General features: G+C 59.5%; 11 protein-coding genes across 11 annotated transcripts; 4 read left to right on the forward strand and 7 right to left on the reverse strand.

Moving 5' to 3' along the window:
- Window positions 1–351: 351 nt before the first annotated feature.
- Window positions 352–1,427, reverse strand: SCHCODRAFT_02621006 (uncharacterized protein). The gene is made up of 4 exons (XM_003037735.2): window positions 1,347–1,427; window positions 1,173–1,298; window positions 779–1,125; window positions 352–716 (listed from the first exon to the last, which is right to left on the reverse strand). Exons 1-4 carry the CDS (start codon window positions 1,383–1,385, stop codon window positions 533–535), a joined length of 696 nt encoding a protein of 231 aa, XP_003037781.1. The 5' UTR covers window positions 1,386–1,427; the 3' UTR covers window positions 352–532.
- A 120-nt stretch (window positions 1,428–1,547) lies between these two features.
- On the forward strand, window positions 1,548–2,360 carry SCHCODRAFT_02621010 (uncharacterized protein). The gene is made up of 4 exons (XM_050345028.1): window positions 1,548–1,667; window positions 1,721–1,869; window positions 1,924–2,140; window positions 2,207–2,360. The coding sequence occupies exons 2-3, from the start codon at window positions 1,800–1,802 to the stop codon at window positions 2,097–2,099; spliced, it is 246 nt and encodes an 81-aa protein (XP_050200342.1). The 5' UTR covers window positions 1,548–1,667; window positions 1,721–1,799; the 3' UTR covers window positions 2,100–2,140; window positions 2,207–2,360.
- On the reverse strand, window positions 2,208–2,958 carry SCHCODRAFT_02246370 (uncharacterized protein). Its single transcript, XM_050342184.1, has 2 exons — window positions 2,885–2,958; window positions 2,208–2,808 (listed from the first exon to the last, which is right to left on the reverse strand). The coding sequence occupies exon 2, from the start codon at window positions 2,779–2,781 to the stop codon at window positions 2,266–2,268; it is 516 nt and encodes a 171-aa protein (XP_050200343.1). The 5' UTR covers window positions 2,782–2,808; window positions 2,885–2,958; the 3' UTR covers window positions 2,208–2,265.
- Window positions 2,959–3,300: 342 nt separating this feature from the next.
- Window positions 3,301–4,544, forward strand: SCHCODRAFT_02621012 (uncharacterized protein). Its single transcript, XM_050345029.1, has 4 exons — window positions 3,301–3,346; window positions 3,394–3,615; window positions 3,669–3,734; window positions 3,790–4,544. Exons 1-4 carry the CDS (start codon window positions 3,323–3,325, stop codon window positions 4,045–4,047), a joined length of 570 nt encoding a protein of 189 aa, XP_050200344.1. The 5' UTR covers window positions 3,301–3,322; the 3' UTR covers window positions 4,048–4,544.
- On the reverse strand, window positions 4,224–7,376 carry SCHCODRAFT_02501591 (uncharacterized protein; the record flags this gene model as incomplete). The annotated part of the gene is made up of 8 exons (XM_003037736.2): window positions 4,224–4,554; window positions 4,603–4,728; window positions 4,776–4,892; window positions 4,943–5,382; window positions 5,436–5,825; window positions 5,875–6,654; window positions 6,704–6,760; window positions 6,813–7,376. The coding sequence occupies 8 exons, from the start codon at window positions 7,374–7,376 to the stop codon at window positions 4,224–4,226; spliced, it is 2,805 nt and encodes a 934-aa protein (XP_003037782.2).
- Window positions 7,377–7,381: 5 nt separating this feature from the next.
- On the reverse strand, window positions 7,382–8,179 carry SCHCODRAFT_02621017 (uncharacterized protein; the record flags this gene model as incomplete). Its single annotated transcript, XM_050345030.1, has 3 exons — window positions 7,963–8,179; window positions 7,502–7,910; window positions 7,382–7,444 (listed from the first exon to the last, which is right to left on the reverse strand). A coding segment is annotated over exon 2 (228 nt), but the record flags the coding sequence as incomplete, so codon positions are not given.
- On the reverse strand, window positions 7,788–9,920 carry SCHCODRAFT_02666302 (uncharacterized protein; the record flags this gene model as incomplete). Its single annotated transcript, XM_003037738.1, has 7 exons — window positions 7,788–8,057; window positions 8,110–8,385; window positions 8,463–8,984; window positions 9,059–9,280; window positions 9,324–9,440; window positions 9,514–9,662; window positions 9,896–9,920. The coding sequence occupies 7 exons, from the start codon at window positions 9,918–9,920 to the stop codon at window positions 7,788–7,790; spliced, it is 1,581 nt and encodes a 526-aa protein (XP_003037784.1).
- A 1,450-nt stretch (window positions 9,921–11,370) lies between these two features.
- SCHCODRAFT_02598835 (uncharacterized protein) lies at window positions 11,371–13,164 on the forward strand (the record flags this gene model as incomplete). Its single annotated transcript, XM_003036364.2, has 3 exons — window positions 11,371–11,402; window positions 11,464–11,722; window positions 11,860–13,164. 3 exons carry the CDS (start codon window positions 11,371–11,373, stop codon window positions 13,162–13,164), a joined length of 1,596 nt encoding a protein of 531 aa, XP_003036410.1.
- Window positions 13,165–13,557: 393 nt separating this feature from the next.
- SCHCODRAFT_02621023 (uncharacterized protein) lies at window positions 13,558–14,409 on the reverse strand. The gene has a single exon (XM_050345031.1). The coding sequence runs from the start codon at window positions 14,092–14,094 to the stop codon at window positions 13,567–13,569; it is 528 nt and encodes a 175-aa protein (XP_050200346.1). The 5' UTR covers window positions 14,095–14,409; the 3' UTR covers window positions 13,558–13,566.
- Window positions 14,410–14,581: 172 nt separating this feature from the next.
- Window positions 14,582–16,183, forward strand: SCHCODRAFT_02699857 (uncharacterized protein; the record flags this gene model as incomplete). The annotated part of the gene is made up of 4 exons (XM_003036365.2): window positions 14,582–14,882; window positions 14,933–15,162; window positions 15,213–15,848; window positions 15,902–16,183. 4 exons carry the CDS (start codon window positions 14,582–14,584, stop codon window positions 16,181–16,183), a joined length of 1,449 nt encoding a protein of 482 aa, XP_003036411.1.
- A 209-nt stretch (window positions 16,184–16,392) lies between these two features.
- SCHCODRAFT_02246556 (uncharacterized protein) lies at window positions 16,393–18,421 on the reverse strand. Its single transcript, XM_050342185.1, has 3 exons — window positions 17,887–18,421; window positions 16,700–17,834; window positions 16,393–16,618 (listed from the first exon to the last, which is right to left on the reverse strand). The coding sequence occupies exons 1-3, from the start codon at window positions 18,320–18,322 to the stop codon at window positions 16,603–16,605; spliced, it is 1,587 nt and encodes a 528-aa protein (XP_050200347.1). The 5' UTR covers window positions 18,323–18,421; the 3' UTR covers window positions 16,393–16,602.
- Between the last annotated feature and the right edge of the window lie 199 nt (window positions 18,422–18,620).

Here is an 18,620-nt window from a genome sequence, read left to right on the forward strand (position 1 = left end):
GGCGCGGTTAGTGCGTAGCCAATCTTTCGATAACAGCGGTCTTGCTAAACTCATTCATGCAACAGAAAACAGTGCAGCTACAGTCATGATATATAAACAGCGTTCCTGTTCCTATCCCCTCGAGGGATTATCTTGTCTACAGGCTCCTCGTGGATAGCCGTCGCTCGTCAGCGGATGGGTGGCCTTATATTGTCGTCGGGTGTGCTGGGGTTTGGTGGAGTGGTCGTCGTGCAGGTCGGTGGGGGTGAGGGCTCCGCATCAACCCATAGGGTCGCGGGACTCTTTAAGTATCTATCTACCTCGACGCCATAGCCGACTTGCCCACCCGGATGTTCCTCATCATGCGCACGATCAGTGTAGAAACGAGATACAGAAAATATTTTCAACTTCAATCATATAGGAAGGTACAATTCATACAGGTATACAAGCTTCGTTCCGAACTACAATGGAGGCGGGATAAGTCGAACATATAAGGGATTAGATGAAGGGTAAAGATAGGGAGAGGGTTCGCGGTAACATCGCGTCCACGATTTTACGACTTGTTGTGGTGGAAGAAGGACGAGATCCCGTGATGCTCCTTCGGGCGATCATGCGTGATGTTGCCTGCCCCGCCACGCCCATGACTCTCAGAATCGTGATGCTGGGGGTGGATGTGCTCGACAGGGGGCGCAGGGGAGTGGGTGATGTTACCGAAGCCGCCGCGGCCGGTGGCATGTCTGCAAGATAGAGGCGTCAGCATATCTCGATGATGGAGCGATAAGATATGGAAGGGACGCACGTTTCCTCGGGCAGGGAGTGCGACTTGCGCTCCTCGTCCTCTTCGTGGAGGGTCTCGGACGAGAGGGGGCCCTCGCCGGAGACCATGTTGCCGAAGCCGCCGCGACCGGTCGAGCGCACGGGCTCGCGGGAGCGCGATCGGGAGACGAGGGACTCGGGCTCGCGCGATCGGCTGCGCGAGATGTTGCCCAGGCCACCGCGGCCGGTCGAGTGGGGCATGTCGCGCCCGCGCTCTTCAGCAGCGCGCAGGATCTCGCGCTCGCGGGCCTCGTTGCCCTCTGAGACCTCGCGAGAGGCGCGAGAGGGGGACCTCATATTCCCCGCGCCGCCGCGTCCGGTGGAGAACACCTGCCGATCCATCAGTTCTGGCTTCAGCGATGTAGACAGCTACGCACCTCTTTCGCATGCGCCGGGATGGGCTCTCGTCCGCGGGTAGCGGAAAAATCGTCAGGGCCGTCGTATACGGGAACCTCTTCAGAGGCGCGATGGATATTCCCCAGTCCACCTCGGCCTGAGGAAGTCTACAACTCGTTAGCAACATTACTCCCTACCCCAAACAACCCACTCACAAACTCGTGTCCTCTCGAGGCTGAGCGTTCGTTTGACATCGTGATGGGCGTAGATGGCAAGATCGTAAATGGTGGCGGCACTGCCAGGGCGCTCTATATAAGTAAAGGGGCCCGTCAAGTTTTTACCCGCGGCCAGACGATGAAGTCATCGGTCGATTTCGACATCCTTGGCAATGCCGGACCACGGACCTAGGGAACCTGACTAGAGCGGTGTACGGGATGAGCCAGTCGTGCGAGGAGGAGAAGAGGCGGAGGGGAGCCTCGATGGGTCAAGGCCCGCAACATGATGAGTGAGAAGCGATACCTACCTTCGAGCATCAGGTGACTGGTTCGACTTCAGAAGACGAAGGGAAGGCGCTAAAGGACGCTGATAGGCAGGCAATGAAAGAGGTACAGGGATATACATGACCCAGAACAGATACCAGCCTTCATGAAGATACTCGGTCACTCTTCATGCCTCCCAAGTGTCAACCTCCACCAGCAACTTCCGACAGGCACCCTCCGGCACAGTGCCACCATCGATCCTGTACCCTGTCAGCCAAGGTCCGTACCATGCCCTCGCATGGCGCTACACTTACCCTGCTGCGATGCCACTCCTGGCTGTATAGGAGGAGTATGAGCGCCGTCAGCGCCGTGCCCGAGCCGCCGAAGTCATCCGGAATCGTGAGCGTCGCGGGCTTGCTCTTCTCGAACACCTTCCTGTCCTTGGGCGTAAATTCGGCAACGAGCGTTGAGGCGGACGGTCCGATGTAGACCTGCGGGATAAGTTCAGCGAGAGGCGCGAGACGAGGAAGGTGAGAACTCGCATTCCAGCTCGAGTTGCTAAACGGACCGTGGATGGTATACGTCGTGTTTTCCAGCTTCCAGACGAGCTTGCTGTGAACGGATCGTTCGATTCAGTGTTCAGCAAGGGAGGATACTATCGTACGTACTGCTTCCAGAAACTGGTCGATACCTTCGCCCTCCTCACGCGCACCGAATGCCCCTGCACCTCGAACGTCTTCTTGCGCCAATGGACAGAGGCGACGGGCTTCTCTGCGGCTACAATAGCCGTGCACTTGCGGCGGCCAGTCCATGTATGACTGGTCTCGGTGCGCAGGGAAGCGCTGCCATCGTCAAGCTGCAATTCCGAGTCGAGAGGATTGCTGCTTGAAAACGAGAACGTCGGCATGGCGCGTAGAGATCGTTCTGCCGTCGTGAGGAAGATCGGATAGATAGTAGAATGCAGGTCGTCCGGTCCAGGAGGAGATTCAAGTGTATGTTCGATGGTCAACGCTGACGCCGACATATGTACCTTCAGCCTTGTGGAGCATTCGTGAGACGAGCTGTTGCAAAACAGGCGGCGAAGTGTTCGCACTGTCTCGAGCTGTTCACGGAGAGATAGCGGTGGAGAGTGGTAGAAATGGACGCTGTTAGAATAGAAACCCGCCGGCATACAAGCGCTCAAAGAGCGTGGTGGTCGCTAGACCAAGATGAACACGAACGAGGAGGCATTGCTATTCAATTTGCAGCACCAGGATTGAAGGCTTAAGTCATACGCTTGTGGTACACCGTGAACAAATTGAGAGTATAGTGAGTGCTTGAATTTGGTCGAGAGCAGCTGATTGCGACGTGAACGGAGAAAGCAACGCCCATGTTGGAGTGATGTAAACAAGGCGCGCCACCGGCAAGCGCCGTGATGGACCCACAACATCAAAGCTTCCAAGACATGACCATGAAAGTTGCGCTCACGGCACTGTTTTTGCGTTCCTGGGCGAGCTGAGCGCTTTTGCGTGGTTTGGAAGAGAGCAAAAAAGGGCCTGACCGGGAATTGAACCCGGGACCTCCTCGAAACAGTGCGTACACCCTAAGTATTGGCATTACCGACCAGGTCCGACCTCGGAGGCAGGAGGAACCCGCTTCCGAAAAAGGAAGGCAGCCATCAATGTTGAGCGCAACTGTAATTCAATCTCTCATTCTTGGTTTATTCCTTCATCATGGACCTGCAGTCGGAGAACATGGTACGATGCTGTGACTACTTCCACTGCTTCGTGCTAATCTTGCACAGACTATGGAGCAACTCATCGTTATCAACATGCAACGGCACAAGAAGGCTCGACTTGCCGAGGCACCGGACGATGGCGCTAAGGCACCGGCGCCTAAACGCGCCAAGAAGATCCACAGATCATGGGCGGCGCACGTCCCCGAACGCCTCCCTTCAGCTCTCGCAGTCATCGTGCCGAGCGTCAGCACACATTCGGCGGGTACTCGCGGGCGCGAGCGCGCGCAGGTGCGCGATCCTTCCGTCGGACTTGTTGTATATATCTGCTGACTCGCTCAAAGCGCTCCCCTTCACCTTTGGACCAAACGATCGCGGCAGACGAATGGACGGAGGAAGATGTGACGATGGTGCGTGGCGCGTGCCTTTGAGCTCAGACGCATATATCGACCTCACATATCACAGATTGAGGCCGCCCCCGCGGCTATGCCGCCGATCGACGTCCCCACGTGCCTGCGAGAGCTCGAGAGCGAACTCGCGAAGTTGCTCGATGCGGGCAAGACTGTGATCAGCCTGGAGAACACAGGCTATAGGGAGACACAGGCCTCTAGACTGCGTCGCGCCAAAGCGGTTGAGAGCGGTCGGCGAGTGATCAGCATCGCCGAGGATGCTCTCGGCAAACTTCGCACCGTGCTTGGATCCCTTCCTCTCGAAAACAAATGATTCTCATGGTTCTGAAGTCGCTTGCATGACTCATTATATCTCCCTGTATCGCACTTCTCGTCGTCGTACCGCTCTCGTCGCTCGCTTTGGACCCGGTGTCATATCACGCTCTCGCCTGCATAACTCGCTGTAGACTCAGACATTTTGCATACAATTGGACTCATGGATTCAGTAAACTACTTGGTATGCATTCGCTCAATAAGTAGCTTGGCGCGTTTGCGCGCATCCCCTTTGCGACATCGTGTCTGAAGACACACGTAGGCAACGTCCGCCGCCTGCCCTTGAACCTTGCCAACGAGCGTCGCGCGCAAGAGTGGCACGTCTTCCTCGTATAGCACGATCTTATCCTTGGCGACCGCTACCTTGCTGCTAAGGTCGACAGACTCCCTGAGGGACAACGACGTGTCCTGCGCGTGGTCGTGGCCTGGACGAGCGTCCACGCAGCGTAAAAGGTCGTACCCGTGCGTGTTGTGCCAGTGGTCAATCATGTCGGAAAAGTCGTACGTGCTGTTGGATAGTCAGTGCACGGTTGCCGAGTAGTATTGACCGCCTCACGTAGCATTCTCGCGGCACGTCCACATCCTGCAACGAAGCGCGACATTGATATCAAACTTGGGCCGAGAGCCCCCCGTCTTCAAGTGAGAGAGCATGTGACGGAGCATTTCGCCCCTGACAGGATCACTGGTAAACAATCAGAACGTACGCGAGAACATCACCAAGTAACGTACTTCACGCCGCATGCATTGGGATCCTCCTCGTCAAAGTCGTTGATGCAGACAGGGCAGTAGTACACCGTCCGATCATTGAACTCGGTTTCGAATACGTGCTTGTACGAGTCTACGCCACTAGGAGGCTGTGAGTGACTGGACAAGAGAACTATAACAGCGACACGTACAGGGGACGTCCCGCATGCTCGGCATCCTGGACATCGATGTTCTTGGCTGCGATCATGTCAGCATAGCAGAGCCGACAGTGCTTGTCGAGCTCATCGCCATGAGTGAAGAAGCCACCACAGAAGTTACACCTGGTGTGCGTGTCCTTGTGGTGCCGCTCCATGCACGTCCACATGTGCCGCCCATAGTTACCGCGCAGGTCCTTGTGAATGCCTTCGCGAGCGCATAGGAAGCATTGACGGTGGAGCATCTGCTCGTCCAGACGGTGGACGTGCATCAGGGCCTTGAAGACATCGGCGCGCGCGTGCAAAGCATTCTCGCCCGTGACGAGCGGAAGGTACGGATGACCGGCATCGAGGGAGTCTACGAATCGCGCGAGCGTAGCACTCCGTGGTGCACCGTCCACTGCAGCCGATGGAGCGGGAGCTACAGGTGGAAGTATCTGGTTGGGACACACGGTCAGCGCGCGTATGATGTGACGAAGGGCCGACGTACCTTGTTGTTGAGGTCTCTAAGCGCCAACAAGATATCATTCATGGCGTCTCGGGCCTCCTCCACGAGCTCGTCCGGCTCCTCCATATCCGGCACCTCATCTACCCACTGGCCGTACTTATCGTAGACGGCGTGGTCGAGCACGTCGAACCTCTGAGCTAGTTCCTCGATCTTCGCATCCGCGAAGAGGCGGCGGACACGATCCACATGCTGGCTGTCCCCGGAGGCGGGACCGGCAGTCCGCCCGACCGAGTTGTAAAACTCAATCGTGCTCGTGTCCTCCGCACGCCCGCGGAAGCGCGACTGAAAGTCGACCTGCGCGATCTGAGCCTTGTACGTGGTCCAGGTTAGCAAGGAGCCGATGCGGTGGCCCATGGCAGCAGTGACGGTGTCCTATGAGCATGATGAGTCACCAACTCGCATGAAACAGGAGAACACATACCGGGGACACTGTTCTCTTCAGGTTCTCGCCGAACGTGTACCGAAAGAACTTCCACATGAACGCGACGATGCCACAGAACCGGGCTGCCTTGTGGATGAATTGGTTGGAGGACGTGGCGCTCATGGTCTTCCACTCCTGCGGCTTGCGATGTTCGCCGAGATACATCTCGGGCTGGTTTTCCGTGTTCGCAGCCGCCGCTTTCTCCTGCGAGGGCTGCATGGCGGCGCGCACGACGCCCGTGTGCTTGAACTTCTCGCGAACGACGAGCTCGGTCTTGGATGCAGGTGGAGCGACCGCGCCGGTGAGCCATCCGATGACTTCGGTGGACTGCTCCCAGACGTCGTAGTAGCAGCCGATGACGAGGAAAGGGAGGATGGGGTCCATGTGCGCCTCATAGCCCGGCAGCACGCGGACACTCTTGTCGGAGATGCGCTCGGAAGAGCCCTTGAAGCCCTTGAGCCAGTGCAGGCGGAAGAAGACGCTCACGTTGGCGCCCCAGGAGTCGGCACCTTCGATATAGACGGTGGTGTCGCCCCATCGCACACACTGCGCGAGTCCCTGCGCGTTCTGCGCCTCCGTCCAGGTGCCGATGCGCGTGCCGAGCTCGGCCATGATCGTCGTGAGGAAGTACATGGTAATCCGGGTCTTGTTCGAGCCATAGCTGAGCCCAGGATCGAGGAGCGCCTTGAGCATCTTGAGCAGGTCGGTTTCACGCATGAGGAGTTTCTCGCGTGCGCGATCCTCGATGACACCTAGGACCTTGGCCAGAGTGTCGATGAACTGGAGAGTGTCAGTCGGGAACCAATGCGCAGCGAACCGGGCCACGCACATTCTTGTTAGCCTCCCGGTAAGCAGGCGTGGGGGACGCAACACCACGCGAGTAGAGCTGCGAGTAGGTCAGACGCTGCCATAGAGTTGCGGTAACGGTCGTTGCTCACCATGCCGAAGACTATGCCCTGAAACTTGCCCATCGTGTTATACGAAAGCCCGTGACCATCCGGTCCGCGCGTCTTGGCGACGAACTCAAAGAACGTCTTCATGGTGCCCTCCTCCGGCAACGCCTGACCCTTTTGCAAGGTCAGCGCAGCGAGCTTGTCGGACCCGAAGAAAGCCGAGAAAGTCTCCAGCCAGACGCGCGCGACATAGTCGTAGTAGGAGAGTGTGCTCGCTGCGAGCACGTGCATGTCAAAGTCGCTGTTGTCGATCTCGCGGAGGACGACGGCGAGGGCGTCGAGGCCAAAGTGCTTATTGAAAGCTTCGGCGACGTTGACCTTCGTCTTGCCGCGACGTGGCTTCGCCTGGGGCAACCCCTCCGCATCGATATGGTCGTCGTCGACGGGCGCGCGGGCGGTGGGCACAGCTGGTGGTGCGGGTTGCGCAAGAGTGCGCACATCGATAGGCGGATGCCGGATGGACCACATGTGGGTCCCCGGCAGCGCGACGAAGGTGCGCTTGTCGTCCGTGCGCGGTAGGTTGCTCTTGCGAACAGCGCCATGGGCCATGGCGGAGGGAGTTGGGCGATGGGGCAGCTACGGTACTGCCATTCTCTATATGAGATGTGGGATGGTTCTGCTCATGTCGATGGGTTGCAGGCTGTCGCGCTGGAAATCGAGGTGCGTCACCCACCAGTAGACGTGCGAGCTAGGAGAGAAGCCTGCGAGGGCAGCAGGACTCGCGTGTGCCCTCTGGAATTTCCGAGTGTGGTTGGGCTGCCATGTCGCGGGCATGTCGGATCGACAGGAATGCAAGGCACGTTGGACAGGCGGGGCCAGCGGAGGCTTCGCGCGGACTTTATCCGCCTGCGCTGCTCGTTCATGTTGTACGGTGAAGAGAGGAAGCAGGCTCGCGTTGGGCATGGTGGTCGCGCAACACAAGACGGTGCGCAAAACATGGACACATGTTTTCATAACATGTTACGTAAAAGCGACTGCGGCGTGTACTCTAAGCTCCCACAGCTGTCCGCGGACGATATCTGTATACTCGGGACGGCGCCAAGCTGCGGCTGTCAGCGCAATGACAGCTTCCTCGGCGCGCAAGTACAGCTTCTGCCGTGTTCCTCTGCTAGTCTCGTTCACAAAGGCTTCATAGTATGCGAGGGCGGTGTTCATCGCCTTTGGACCGTTCGTCGTGCTGAGCAGAATATCGTACTCCCAGCAGGGATCGAGGAGGACGATGGGCCCAAACTGTGCGAAGTCAGCGTGCGCTGGGAGCAAAACATGCCAAGGACCGTAGTACCCTGGCAAATAGCCTCAGGAGGCGGTTGCGCGCGGTGACGTGCACCTGCTGTGAGCGCGCAAACTTGTTGATGTCCTTCTTACGGTCCTTGAACACCTGCTCCGCGGGCCCGGACGCAAGCGCCGCGCGGCCCTCCTCTGTCTCTGCCCAGAGTCGGCGATAGAAGTGGGTCGCGAACTGGCTGTCGTGGGTCGACGACGCGTACCATCGGCGAGCTAAGGTGACGTCGAAAAGCTTGAGAAGCATCCTGTTCACGAAGGCGAACTCGCCCGTGAACTGACGGAAGTCGCGTATACCCTGGTCGGAGACGCCTCAGCACGAGGGAGCGCGGAGTATTACAAGCATCCACCCACGTTGTGCTGCAGGGCCAGCACGCTGATCGACTGCTTTCCGACGAGGAATTCCTGCTGAAGCGCAAACAGGTCTTCACTGTCAGCCGATCTCGCGAAGGCTTCCTTCCAGCTGTCGGCCGTAATACCGGGCGCAACGCCACGGACGGCGTTTGCAAGCGCGATCCGCCGTCTCCTTGTCTGAGTACTGCTGAGGCCGGCGAGCTGGGCAATCTGTGCGCTTGAGAGGGGCGACTGCCAGAGGTTGGCTCCGAGTAGGGCCTGGATGTCCTCCTCCGCAGAGGCGGCGGATGGCCGAGGGCGACGAGGGGGAGCGGACACGGGCGACGGCGACGGTGTATGGGCGGGTGTGGGTGCTGGTGTGGGTGTCCGCACGTGCTCGGGTGTATGCGCGCGTGTGTCGGAAGCAGGTGTTGGTGTCAGTGCGCGGGATGCAGGCGGATTCGGGGACGTTTGTGTCTCGGAAGTGAGCGGCGTCGAAACACGGCGGGTATCGAACTGCTGGAAGAGGTCGCCAGGGAGATGCTGCGTGACGTGAGCACGTACGTCTTGTAGCGATGTATGGCTCACGCCAAGCTTGCCTCTGTGTACGTCGTGACCGTGTCGTACAGACGGCGGTCCAGGGCGCGCACGCGGGCGATGGCATGATCATCCTGACCGACACTGTCGATCATGCGACGGTGGCGGGCGACGGCGTCAAGGTGCATGCGCAAGTCCGCGACCGCGAGTTCGTAGCTATTGACCCAGTCGGTGTTGCTGGCCATGATCGTCAGAAGCAAGGAACGTGTTTTACTTCCGCCCATCATGCCAAACCCCGTGCCCTGCGAAGCCACTGACGAATACAAGGCGGCGTTTGCAGCGAACCCGACGCTCGTCGTCCGTCGCGGCCTGCCCCGCCTTCCCGAGGACGAGCAGGGGCGGACGCGTCGTGGCAAGCGACCCAGCACGGGTGCGCGCAAAATCCATCTGCCACCGCTGGACCTTGCTAATCGGAGTAGGCGGGAGCGCGCAGAGGCGCAAGCGCGCGAAACGAGGCGAGGGTGAGGGCAGCAACAGCGGGAGAGGCGGGGTCGGGGGCGAGGGCGGAAACGTGGGTGAGGTCGTGGGTGAGGTCGAGGGTGAGGACGAGGACGAGGACGAGGACGGGGGCGAGGGAGGGGGAGGGGGCGAGGACGGGATCGACGGAGGTGGGCAGTAATGTCGCTGTCAGTAGTGATCGACGGAAAGAAGCATCGGAAGCTAAATTGACTGACGTCACGCGTCGCGGCGCGTCGGGATTCGCGGCGGGCGGGAGGTTCGTCGACGTCCGCGTCAACGGTGGCAGCGATGAGCTGCGAGGCGCTCGACGTCGTATGAGCTTGTCGGCGCGCAAGATGAAATCATCGGGAGTGATTGGCGGCCGTGTGCATGACGGAGTGGTCAAAGATGTCGCGCACGACGGGCGGCGGCGGCGGCGTGCATGTCAACAGACGCGGCGACGGAGCGGGGCTCAACGACCGGCGGGCTGATGGCGGTGTCGGTGACGGCGGAGGACGTGATCAACGCGCGTACACGACGATGTGCGCGGCGACGGGGCGACAGACCCGACGACGCAGAGTGACCGGCGGTGCGCGGGGAGTATAGTCGCGCACCGACGCCTACTCGACATCCCCTCTCGCTCAACGCCTCGGGCACCTCCTACCGCGCCGACACCTCCCTCTTCACCCGATTCCCCTCCGCCTAGGCTCCCCCCTCACGCAATGCTTTTCATACCCGGAAGCACACCGGGACCCATTCTCGCCGCGCCGCTACCCTCCCCCCGAGGCCTTTTTTCTCGCTGACGCATCCCCGTCTCCTCCCACGTCCGAGAACACTTTGCGAGAGCATGCTCCCCCGCTACGCGAAAGAGACTTCCACCCCCCACGCCATCGCTGCGCGAAAGAATGTCCGGGCGGGGTCGCTCCGCGAGGGTATGCACGGTCCCCCGCCCCCATCGCTTCGCGAAAAAGTGCCTGGTCGGATTCGCTTCGCGAGAGAATGCCTGGGCCCATCGCTCCGCGAAAGAATGCCTGGCTCGGAATTTTTGGGCCTCGCTCCGCTCGGGGCCCAAAAATTCCTGCGCACCAGAATCATACTACTAGACCATCAGGCCAATATTTGTTAGAAGAAATTGTCCGTTCATTGCCGGCGCCAATGAAAGCCTCTGCGGCTTTGAAACTCGTCCCCAACCCCCATCCATCCTCATAACGGTGCGTTTCCCATAGCAGGACCCATCTGATCCTCATGCAAACACAGAACTCGTCAGCCTTTGAGAACACGGAGAACTGTGCGTACAACATCATCATCGGTACGTCTTACGCATTGATGATGCAGAGGATAGCAATCAAGGCTTGACAATGAGAATGCATTCCTCCACCGCTGCCGTACTTCCTGAATCGTCAGTCCATCTAGGTCTGTCACCTTGTGACCGGGCCATGTTCGGTGTGGTGCTTTAAACGTCCTGAACGTTTAGTATCGCCACAGCTCCTGGACCTCCTACCTCTATCCCCCTCCCCCTCCCCTTTTTCTCCTATTTTGCTTGCTGTCGTCTTTCACGGATGCCCCCTTCATACCACCACCCCTGCCATACATGGCAACAATTGTACTTGTGGGTCCACCATTGTCCTTATGTCCGGTTCCTGGACCCCGGCGCCGCGAGTCTTCGGGCCGCCGCGCCAGCTAGTGGTGTGATGTAACCTGTGAAACGTGAGCGCGGCGCTTCATCCTCGTGGCGGTTTATTTCTTGCCCTCTTCCATCCCGCTCTCGCTCGACGCCTCTTTATCTACCCTGCATGCTTCAGACCAGACCGCGCCGATAGACCAAGCTTACAGCGAAATTAAACCCAGAACAAAGCAAGCCCCTCGCCACTCATCGATACACTCTGATCCACACATGGTCGCGTATGCATCAACAAAGTCCGAGAGGTGTGTTTGTCACTTTCGCACCTTGGACCAGACCAACTAGAACGCGCATGTACTACTACAGGGCCCCCGCTCGCCACAGGGCATGGGACATCCCGGAGCTCGTCCAGCTCATCTGCGAGGAAGCCGAGCATCTCCCGCCGGCCAAGACCGCCAAAGGCCCGCGCCTGCGCCCGATCGCGGCGCTCGCGCAGATCAACCGCGCCTTTTGGACCCTTGCCGCGCCGTGTTTGTGGCGAAAGCAGACGAGCCTGATTCCCCTGCTCAAGTGCTTGCCCGCCGACACCTGGGAGCAGCGTGTGGTAGACGATCGGCTTACCTTTGTGCGTGTACGCGAACTGTTACTCAGCGCCCACGCTCATAATATCTCTGACAGCGGCTTACTCGACCACTCACACCGGAGGATTGCCATCGGCTCTATGTTTATGGACCCCTCGTCAAGAGCCTTGACACGACCCAGGCACCGGACGAGCCTGTGGTGCACCGAGAGGTGTATCGCATGCTGAGCAGTTGCATACCGAAATCTACACTCTTGCCCAACCTCAAACGGCTATACTGGCAAATGGACGAGGGCTACTCACAGCTGTTCTTCGCCCGTTTCGTCGGTAACAAAGTCACTTCGGTGCGCCTTTATCGTGGCACGCGCAGCGATATAGGCCAGGAGCACTCGGACGCGACCCCACCCACCCTGTTCCTGCTCGCCCTCGCCGACTCCTGCCCGTCCGTGCGAGAACTGGCGCTCGCGTCGTACGACGCCGACTTCCTCTGCGACATCGTCGGCAACTGCTGGAACACCATCTCGAGTCTCACCCTCAGCTCCCTCGAGCTCAGCCCGCATGCGCTGGGTCACCTCGCCGAGCTCCCGAACCTGCAGACGCTCCACATGGCCGTCGTCGACCCGCACCTCCCCGTCACCCTTGTCCAGCCCGGCTTCCGCGCGCTCACCGCGCTCTTCCTCTACGTACCAAGCATGGAGACGCTCAACGACGTACTGCAAATGTCGGGACCATGGCCGTTGCAGTCTGTCTACGTTGGCACGCACCTGCCCTCTGTGGCAACGGAGTGGGACAAGCTGATTGGCACGCTGTCGGAGAACCTCTCGCCCGAGACGCTCACCTCGTTGACCATCACCGAGGAGCAGCTCTCCGAGAGCGCGCCGCGGCAGGTCATCCGAGACCAGGACGTCGACCAGTACCTCATTGGCGGGGGCGCGATCCGACCACTGGGACGCTTCCACCGCTTGCGGTCGGTGACGCTGCAGCCACATTGTGGTGTGGCATTCACGGACGTGGATATCGCATACGTCGCACCGAAATGGCCAGACGCGCTCGAGGTGCAGCTCGCGCCGTACCACCGTCCACCACGGGGCCCGCGGTGCACCTTCGGCTCCATCCTCGCGCTCGCAGAACACTGCCCGCGGCTGGACTACCTCCAGCTCGCAATCGACGCGACGCACCCGCTGCCCGACCTCGGCGACAACGCGCGCGCACGGCTCGAGCGCCTCGCAGGCAACTGCCTCGACTACCTCCACATATGCACCTCCCCCATCGAAAAGACGCGCGAGATCGCCGCCTTCCTCGCGGTCCTGTTCCCCAAGTGCGCGGACATAGGTATGCTCGACGACGAGGAAAAGGTGATGCCGCTGCGCGAGCAGCGGTGGATGGAGGTGCAGGCGCACCTCGAAAGCGCCCAATTCAAGGCGGGCGCGTTGAACGAGTTGCTGGCGATTATGGCCCGGGAAGGTCAGGAGATGGCTGTGGCATGACGCGCTGTGCGCGCCCTTTACACTCATGTTGTATTATAGTCAGTAAACCCTGTAAACACTTGTACAGTATCCCTCAGGGCGACCAGACGACCCTCACACGAAAAGCATTCATTACTTTGATACTTTACAGCTAGGCGGTGTACGTGATGAATGTTGCAGGGTGCAGGGGCGCATCAGAAGGTGGTCTTCCCCTTTTTCTTTTTGCGCTTTGGGTCATTCTTCGGCGTCGATGTGCTGACCTTCACAGGCGGTTTGGGCGGCTCTTCGACAACGCGTTCAGGCTCGAGTCCAGGCTCGGGCTCAGGCTCAGGCTGCTTGACGGGTGCGTCCCGCTGCGGTGCGTAGCGTTCTGCCAATTCCCAGGCCTGCTCCGCTTGTTCCTCGTAGCCATACCCCATGCCTTCACAGCAGCGAGCCAAGGCGGTGTAGAGCAAGTCCAGCGGCAAGATGCGCATCTGTATCATAAGAAGAGCATCGCGTTGGAATATTGAGGACATCGAAAGCATCAGCCAAGAGAAAACGTACCTCGGCCAGCCATGGGTACTTTTCCCCGAGTGCGAGTGCGTGTTTGCATTCGATACGCGCCTCGCGGAATTCGTGCTTGTCGATGTGCACGAGCATCATACCGTACGCGATGCGCATGTCGAGGGCATCGTGCAGTTGAGGGTCACCGATGTTGGAGACTTCCTTCCGCAGGCGCTCAAGGATTTCCATGGCCTTATGGAGCTCGCCCTGATTGCGAAGTTCTTCCGGATGCTTTAGCAGGTCCTCTGCCTCCTGGGGAAAGATCATGTATGAGGCGGGTACGCTGGCCAGGAGGATGGTGTCATTGTTCTCGAGCTCCGGAGCGTACTGTTTAGCGACTGGGCGGGATAGACCGAGGGTTACGAGGATGTCTTCGGTCTCGACGATGCGGTTTTCGCGGCCCATGATGGTCTGTGAGAAGAATCGACGCAAGGGTCCGAGCGCAATTTGGCAGGCCTGCACGTGCACAGGTCCGTCGTGAGGGTCGAGATAGACACAGTTCTCGAGCTTGATTGTAGTTCGGTCACTGAGAGAGCGAATATTCGACGATGAAGGCAGGAATCGTCGACGGAGGATGGCACCGATAAAATGACCTCACTCGGACTCGCTTGTTCCGAACAGTGCCTGCAGTGCTTGGGAGCTTCAGAACTTGTGATGCCAATGAAACAACCACTGAGTGTGGAGGAAGCGAGAGAGCAGCTAGAAATGCGCGACGGTGATCATGAACGTTGGAGATTGGAGAGCTCACGATATTTCGTGACATGACGCGCCTGTCACGGCTGACCTCGACCGGAGTTGATGAGCATCTTCCGACCTTCCTCAACGTCCCCTTCGGCTTCATGAAGTCCATAATTCAACTTGCCTGAACCTCTGACGATACTGTCGAACTATTATGTTTTTGCCTCGAGCTCTGACAAAGGGGAACAAGAACCAGCTCAAAGCACCTCCGCGCGTAACGCACGCGATCCCCTCCTCCCTCTCGCACGAATCATCTGAACGGAGGCAGGAAACACAGGAGGCTCCCTCTGATACTACTGCGAAGGGCAAGTCAAAAGAAGCAGCTCTTAATGAAGACTACGCGTCCGCGGTCGTGCTCCCACTCTCCGACTACGCGTTTTGGGAGGATGAAGAGTGGGCGAGAGAGGTCAAGAATGGGCAAGGAGCAGGATACAGGGATATGGAGGACGCGGGGTGTACGTCCTATCCAACCTCTCTTGCGCGACACGCTGATGGTCCGACCAAGACGTTCCCCTCAGTCGCGTATTCGAGCGGAATGGTACTCCGTTAGAAGCCAAGGAGGAGATCGATGTCGTTCGTGCGCTACGCCACTACTGCCCCGACGATATCGAAGTACGCATGATCGTCGCGGACCCATCTTCGTCGAGCGGCGTAGGCGGGTACGAGGTGCGCCGACGAAAGGCACCGACGCGTCGCTATTCTCCGGATGATTGGGATGCACGGACGGTTTACCTAGTGCGTGATACCTTCCGTGCGACTAATCAACCTCTAATCCTTTGCTGCAGGAGAACATACCTCCGCAATACCGAACGATCTCAGGCGTCCATCGTCTAGTCGCCGCCTGCCTCGATGGAGGCTTAGCGCGCGTCGCGCACATCATATTCCCCACAAGCCCTTCCGATCGCCCAAGAGGTCCTCCCAAATGCAGAGGCTACGCCCTCGTCACCCTGCTCGACGAGGCAGACGCAACAAAACTTATCGAAGCGTACCCATGGCGTAGCCGTCCTTCGACCTCCGAAAGTGAAGGTACCGACCCTCGATCTGAGGCGACGCGTTTCGGTCTGCGAGCACTGTCGAAGGCGCGATGGGACGAGCTTCAGTCGGAGTATCAAGCACGAAAGGCTCGCGTCATGAAGGAGATTGCTGCGTACGAAGACTCGCAACTGGCGGGTATCGTGCATAGGACGGACGCACGCGAGCGCAAGTCACCTATACCGCATGAAGAAGCAGCACCACTACCAGAGATCATGCCGTCGACTGGGCCTGCGCTCGATGCCTCAGCACCTTACCCCTACGGCTGCCTCGTCTTCGTGCGCGGTGTGCACATCGAGACGAACAAGACGACGCTGAAGACGCTCTTCGGGCGCGCAGTCGCGGGCGAAGGCATCGACTACGTCGACTACGCCAAGGGGATGGACTCGGTGCGCCGAAATTGACCACATAGAGTTGAGATTTTACTGACAGTCATTCGCAGTGTCACCTTCGCCTAGCCACCCCCGCACACGCAGAACGTCTACACAAGTACTTTACCTCCAGAAGGTTGAGCCAAACGTCAGGGCTCGACGACGAGGGCAAGGAGGGAGGCTTGACAGGCGTAATTACCACAGAGATCGTCCTCGGGCGGCGAGAGGAGCTCTACTGGGAGAAGGTGCCGGAAAAAGTACGCGCGCAAGCGGTAGCGAAAGCTATCGGGTCTACGAGCAAAGTTGAGGCAGAGACGGACGGCTCTCGTCCTAAAAAGCGGCGGAAGAGGTAGCCGTCGCTGTTTCCGTCGATGCTTCAAACTATCGTCGACTCGTCGCGAACGACCACAAGTAAACCAAGATATACGGCTATATTGCTAGCTGCTAGTAAGTACACTATTTACGCGGTCCATCGACCGCCATAATGTTTACAGTTGGACAGATATACTGTACACTGCCCGGATAATACGCTAGAGACCCTATAGAGACAAACAAGGAACGTCAGATGGCACAAAACCCATTACACGCAGAGGTTAAGAGGATAGATAAAGTCCGGGCGATAGATGAAGAACGAGGAATAGTTGGAGAGTGAAGTGAAGGGACCCCCTGCCAAAGAACGGTAAGAGTACAAAGTTGGATTGTCTGGATTCAAAGAGAGCATGCGAAGGCACGGATCGGTACGTGTTTACATTTGCGCTGTGGTTCGTGGGTCTTACCACCAGCCGGATCTGACAATGGTATTGTCAGCGAACACCTTCTACACCCTCACCCAGGCGAAAGATAAATGATATGAAGAGAACACCACTCACCTCCCCTTCATCGCCGCGCTCGACCCCGTCTGCTTTGGCTTCTTCACCTTCGGCGGCCAGTCCGGGTGCGGGTCCGCAGACACAAACGCATGCAGCGCGCGCCTGACCTCCGCGTCGTGCCGGATGCGCTCCGCCTCGCGCTTCGCTGCCAGGGCGGCGTTCTCCGTGGGGTAATATCCAGCCTTCGCACCGTGATTGTGGTCGGCCTTTGCGCCGTGGTTATGGTTGGACCCAAAGTCGGGCGCATGGTGGTCGGAGTCGGCAGTGTGAGGGCGCGGCATGAATTTGCGGAGGAGTCGGTGCTGATGCTTCTTGTGCGCTTCGGGCGTGGCTGGCCGGCCGGGCTCGCCAACACCGAGGAGCAACGCGGCCTTACCGGAAGGGGCGGCGAGTGGGGGACGCCGAGCGGGTGCGGCAGGTCGCGATGGAAGTGGCGCAGAGGGTAGTGGCGCGGATGGAGGAGGTAGAGGCGCAGTCGGTGGCGGGTGGAGGATACGCCTCTCGTTGGGTGTGGCAGGACGGACAGGGTCAGTCCATTCTGACGGCGCATGGCGGCTGGACGTCGCGGACGACGTTGAGGCGCCATAGAAGCTATCTGCTGTCGACGAGCGACTGGGGAACGAGCTCACCCCCGGCACCGTCACATCTGCCGTCGACGGCCTCCTTGGGGCTCGCTGTGGCCTCGGTGGCCTCCTCGCCGGAAGACCAGCCGTCAGCGGCGATGGTGGCCGCTCCCGATGTGCCGAGATCGCGGGGAGAGGAGGCGGGATAGGGATCGTGGTCGGCGGCAGGGGGAACGCGGACAGGGGCAGGGGGGACAGGGGGTCGGAATCTGATGCTACATCGGGGAGGGGGAGGTTCTCCACACTCGCCGCGGGACGCGAAGAGAGGAGCGCGGCTACGGTCTTCGGAGACGGGCGTAGGGGCCGCCCCAGGTTGGGTGGGAGGGTCGCTGATGGGAAGGTCGATGGGGAGGGTGATGCGGGCCGTGCGCGCGCACGGGGCTGCGTCTCGAAGGTGGGCCATGATGTGGTGGCTGAATGGGGGTGGTTTGCGTCGTCGCCATGCGAACGGCGGCGGCTCGCGCTGCCTTCGTCGGCGGTGGCGTCGGGGCTGGAGGGATGAGCGAGTGCTGCTGCTGGGTCAGTTAGTTATGGGGAAGATGGGGTTGGGGGCTGGACGCGCACCGTCATCGCTCCGGCCGGCGTCGCGAGCAGAGGGCACCTTCGGTGGCGCCTCCATCGTCCGCGAGTATTGTGAGGGGAGGAGGGAAGGGAGGGAGCGTTTGGGCAGAAGTGTGCGCGTTCGGTCGCCATGCAGCATCTGGTCCATCTTGAGGGTGCCAACCGGGGAGACGCCGGAGTCCTCTGGCACGTTGAACGAGTATTCGGACGCCGCGGTAGATGCGGAGGCAACGGTTGACACTGTCATGCGGAACGAGCTCTTGGCCGAGGTCTTTTCCGAGCTCGCGTAGCTGAGGTGGTCCTGCGCGTCGTCGTCGTCGATGCTCGTGACGGACTGGCGGCGCTGGGTCGGCGAGGTTGCGTCTTGAGGCGAGAGCGGAGGGAAGTCTGGGATGCCCAGCATGCGCGCCGCTTTTGAAGAGGCCCTCGGAGGCGCCATGTCGCTAGTCGGGCAGTCAGGTGTGGGGCGCGTAACAAGGCGGGGAATGCAAAGTCGAGACAACAAGGAGAGAGAGAAGAAGGATTCAAGGAAGAAGAGGGGCGGCGGACGGACGGTCGAGGCAATTATGCAGTTCGCTTCGGACAGGCACGGCGCGTCAAATTGGGCCTGTCATTTTGCGCCAGATTTGCTTTCGAGATGCCGCTCCCTGGCTACGCAAGGGGTCTGGGGCGGCGAGCTTCGAAGATGCAGGGGGCCTGGGCGACGTCTGGGCGTCGTCACACGGGGAGTACGCCAC

The sequence above is a fragment of the Schizophyllum commune genome (assembly GCF_000143185.2).
Source record: "Schizophyllum commune H4-8 unplaced genomic scaffold SCHCOscaffold_5, whole genome shotgun sequence".
NCBI classification, from domain to species: domain Eukaryota; kingdom Fungi; phylum Basidiomycota; class Agaricomycetes; order Agaricales; family Schizophyllaceae; genus Schizophyllum; species Schizophyllum commune.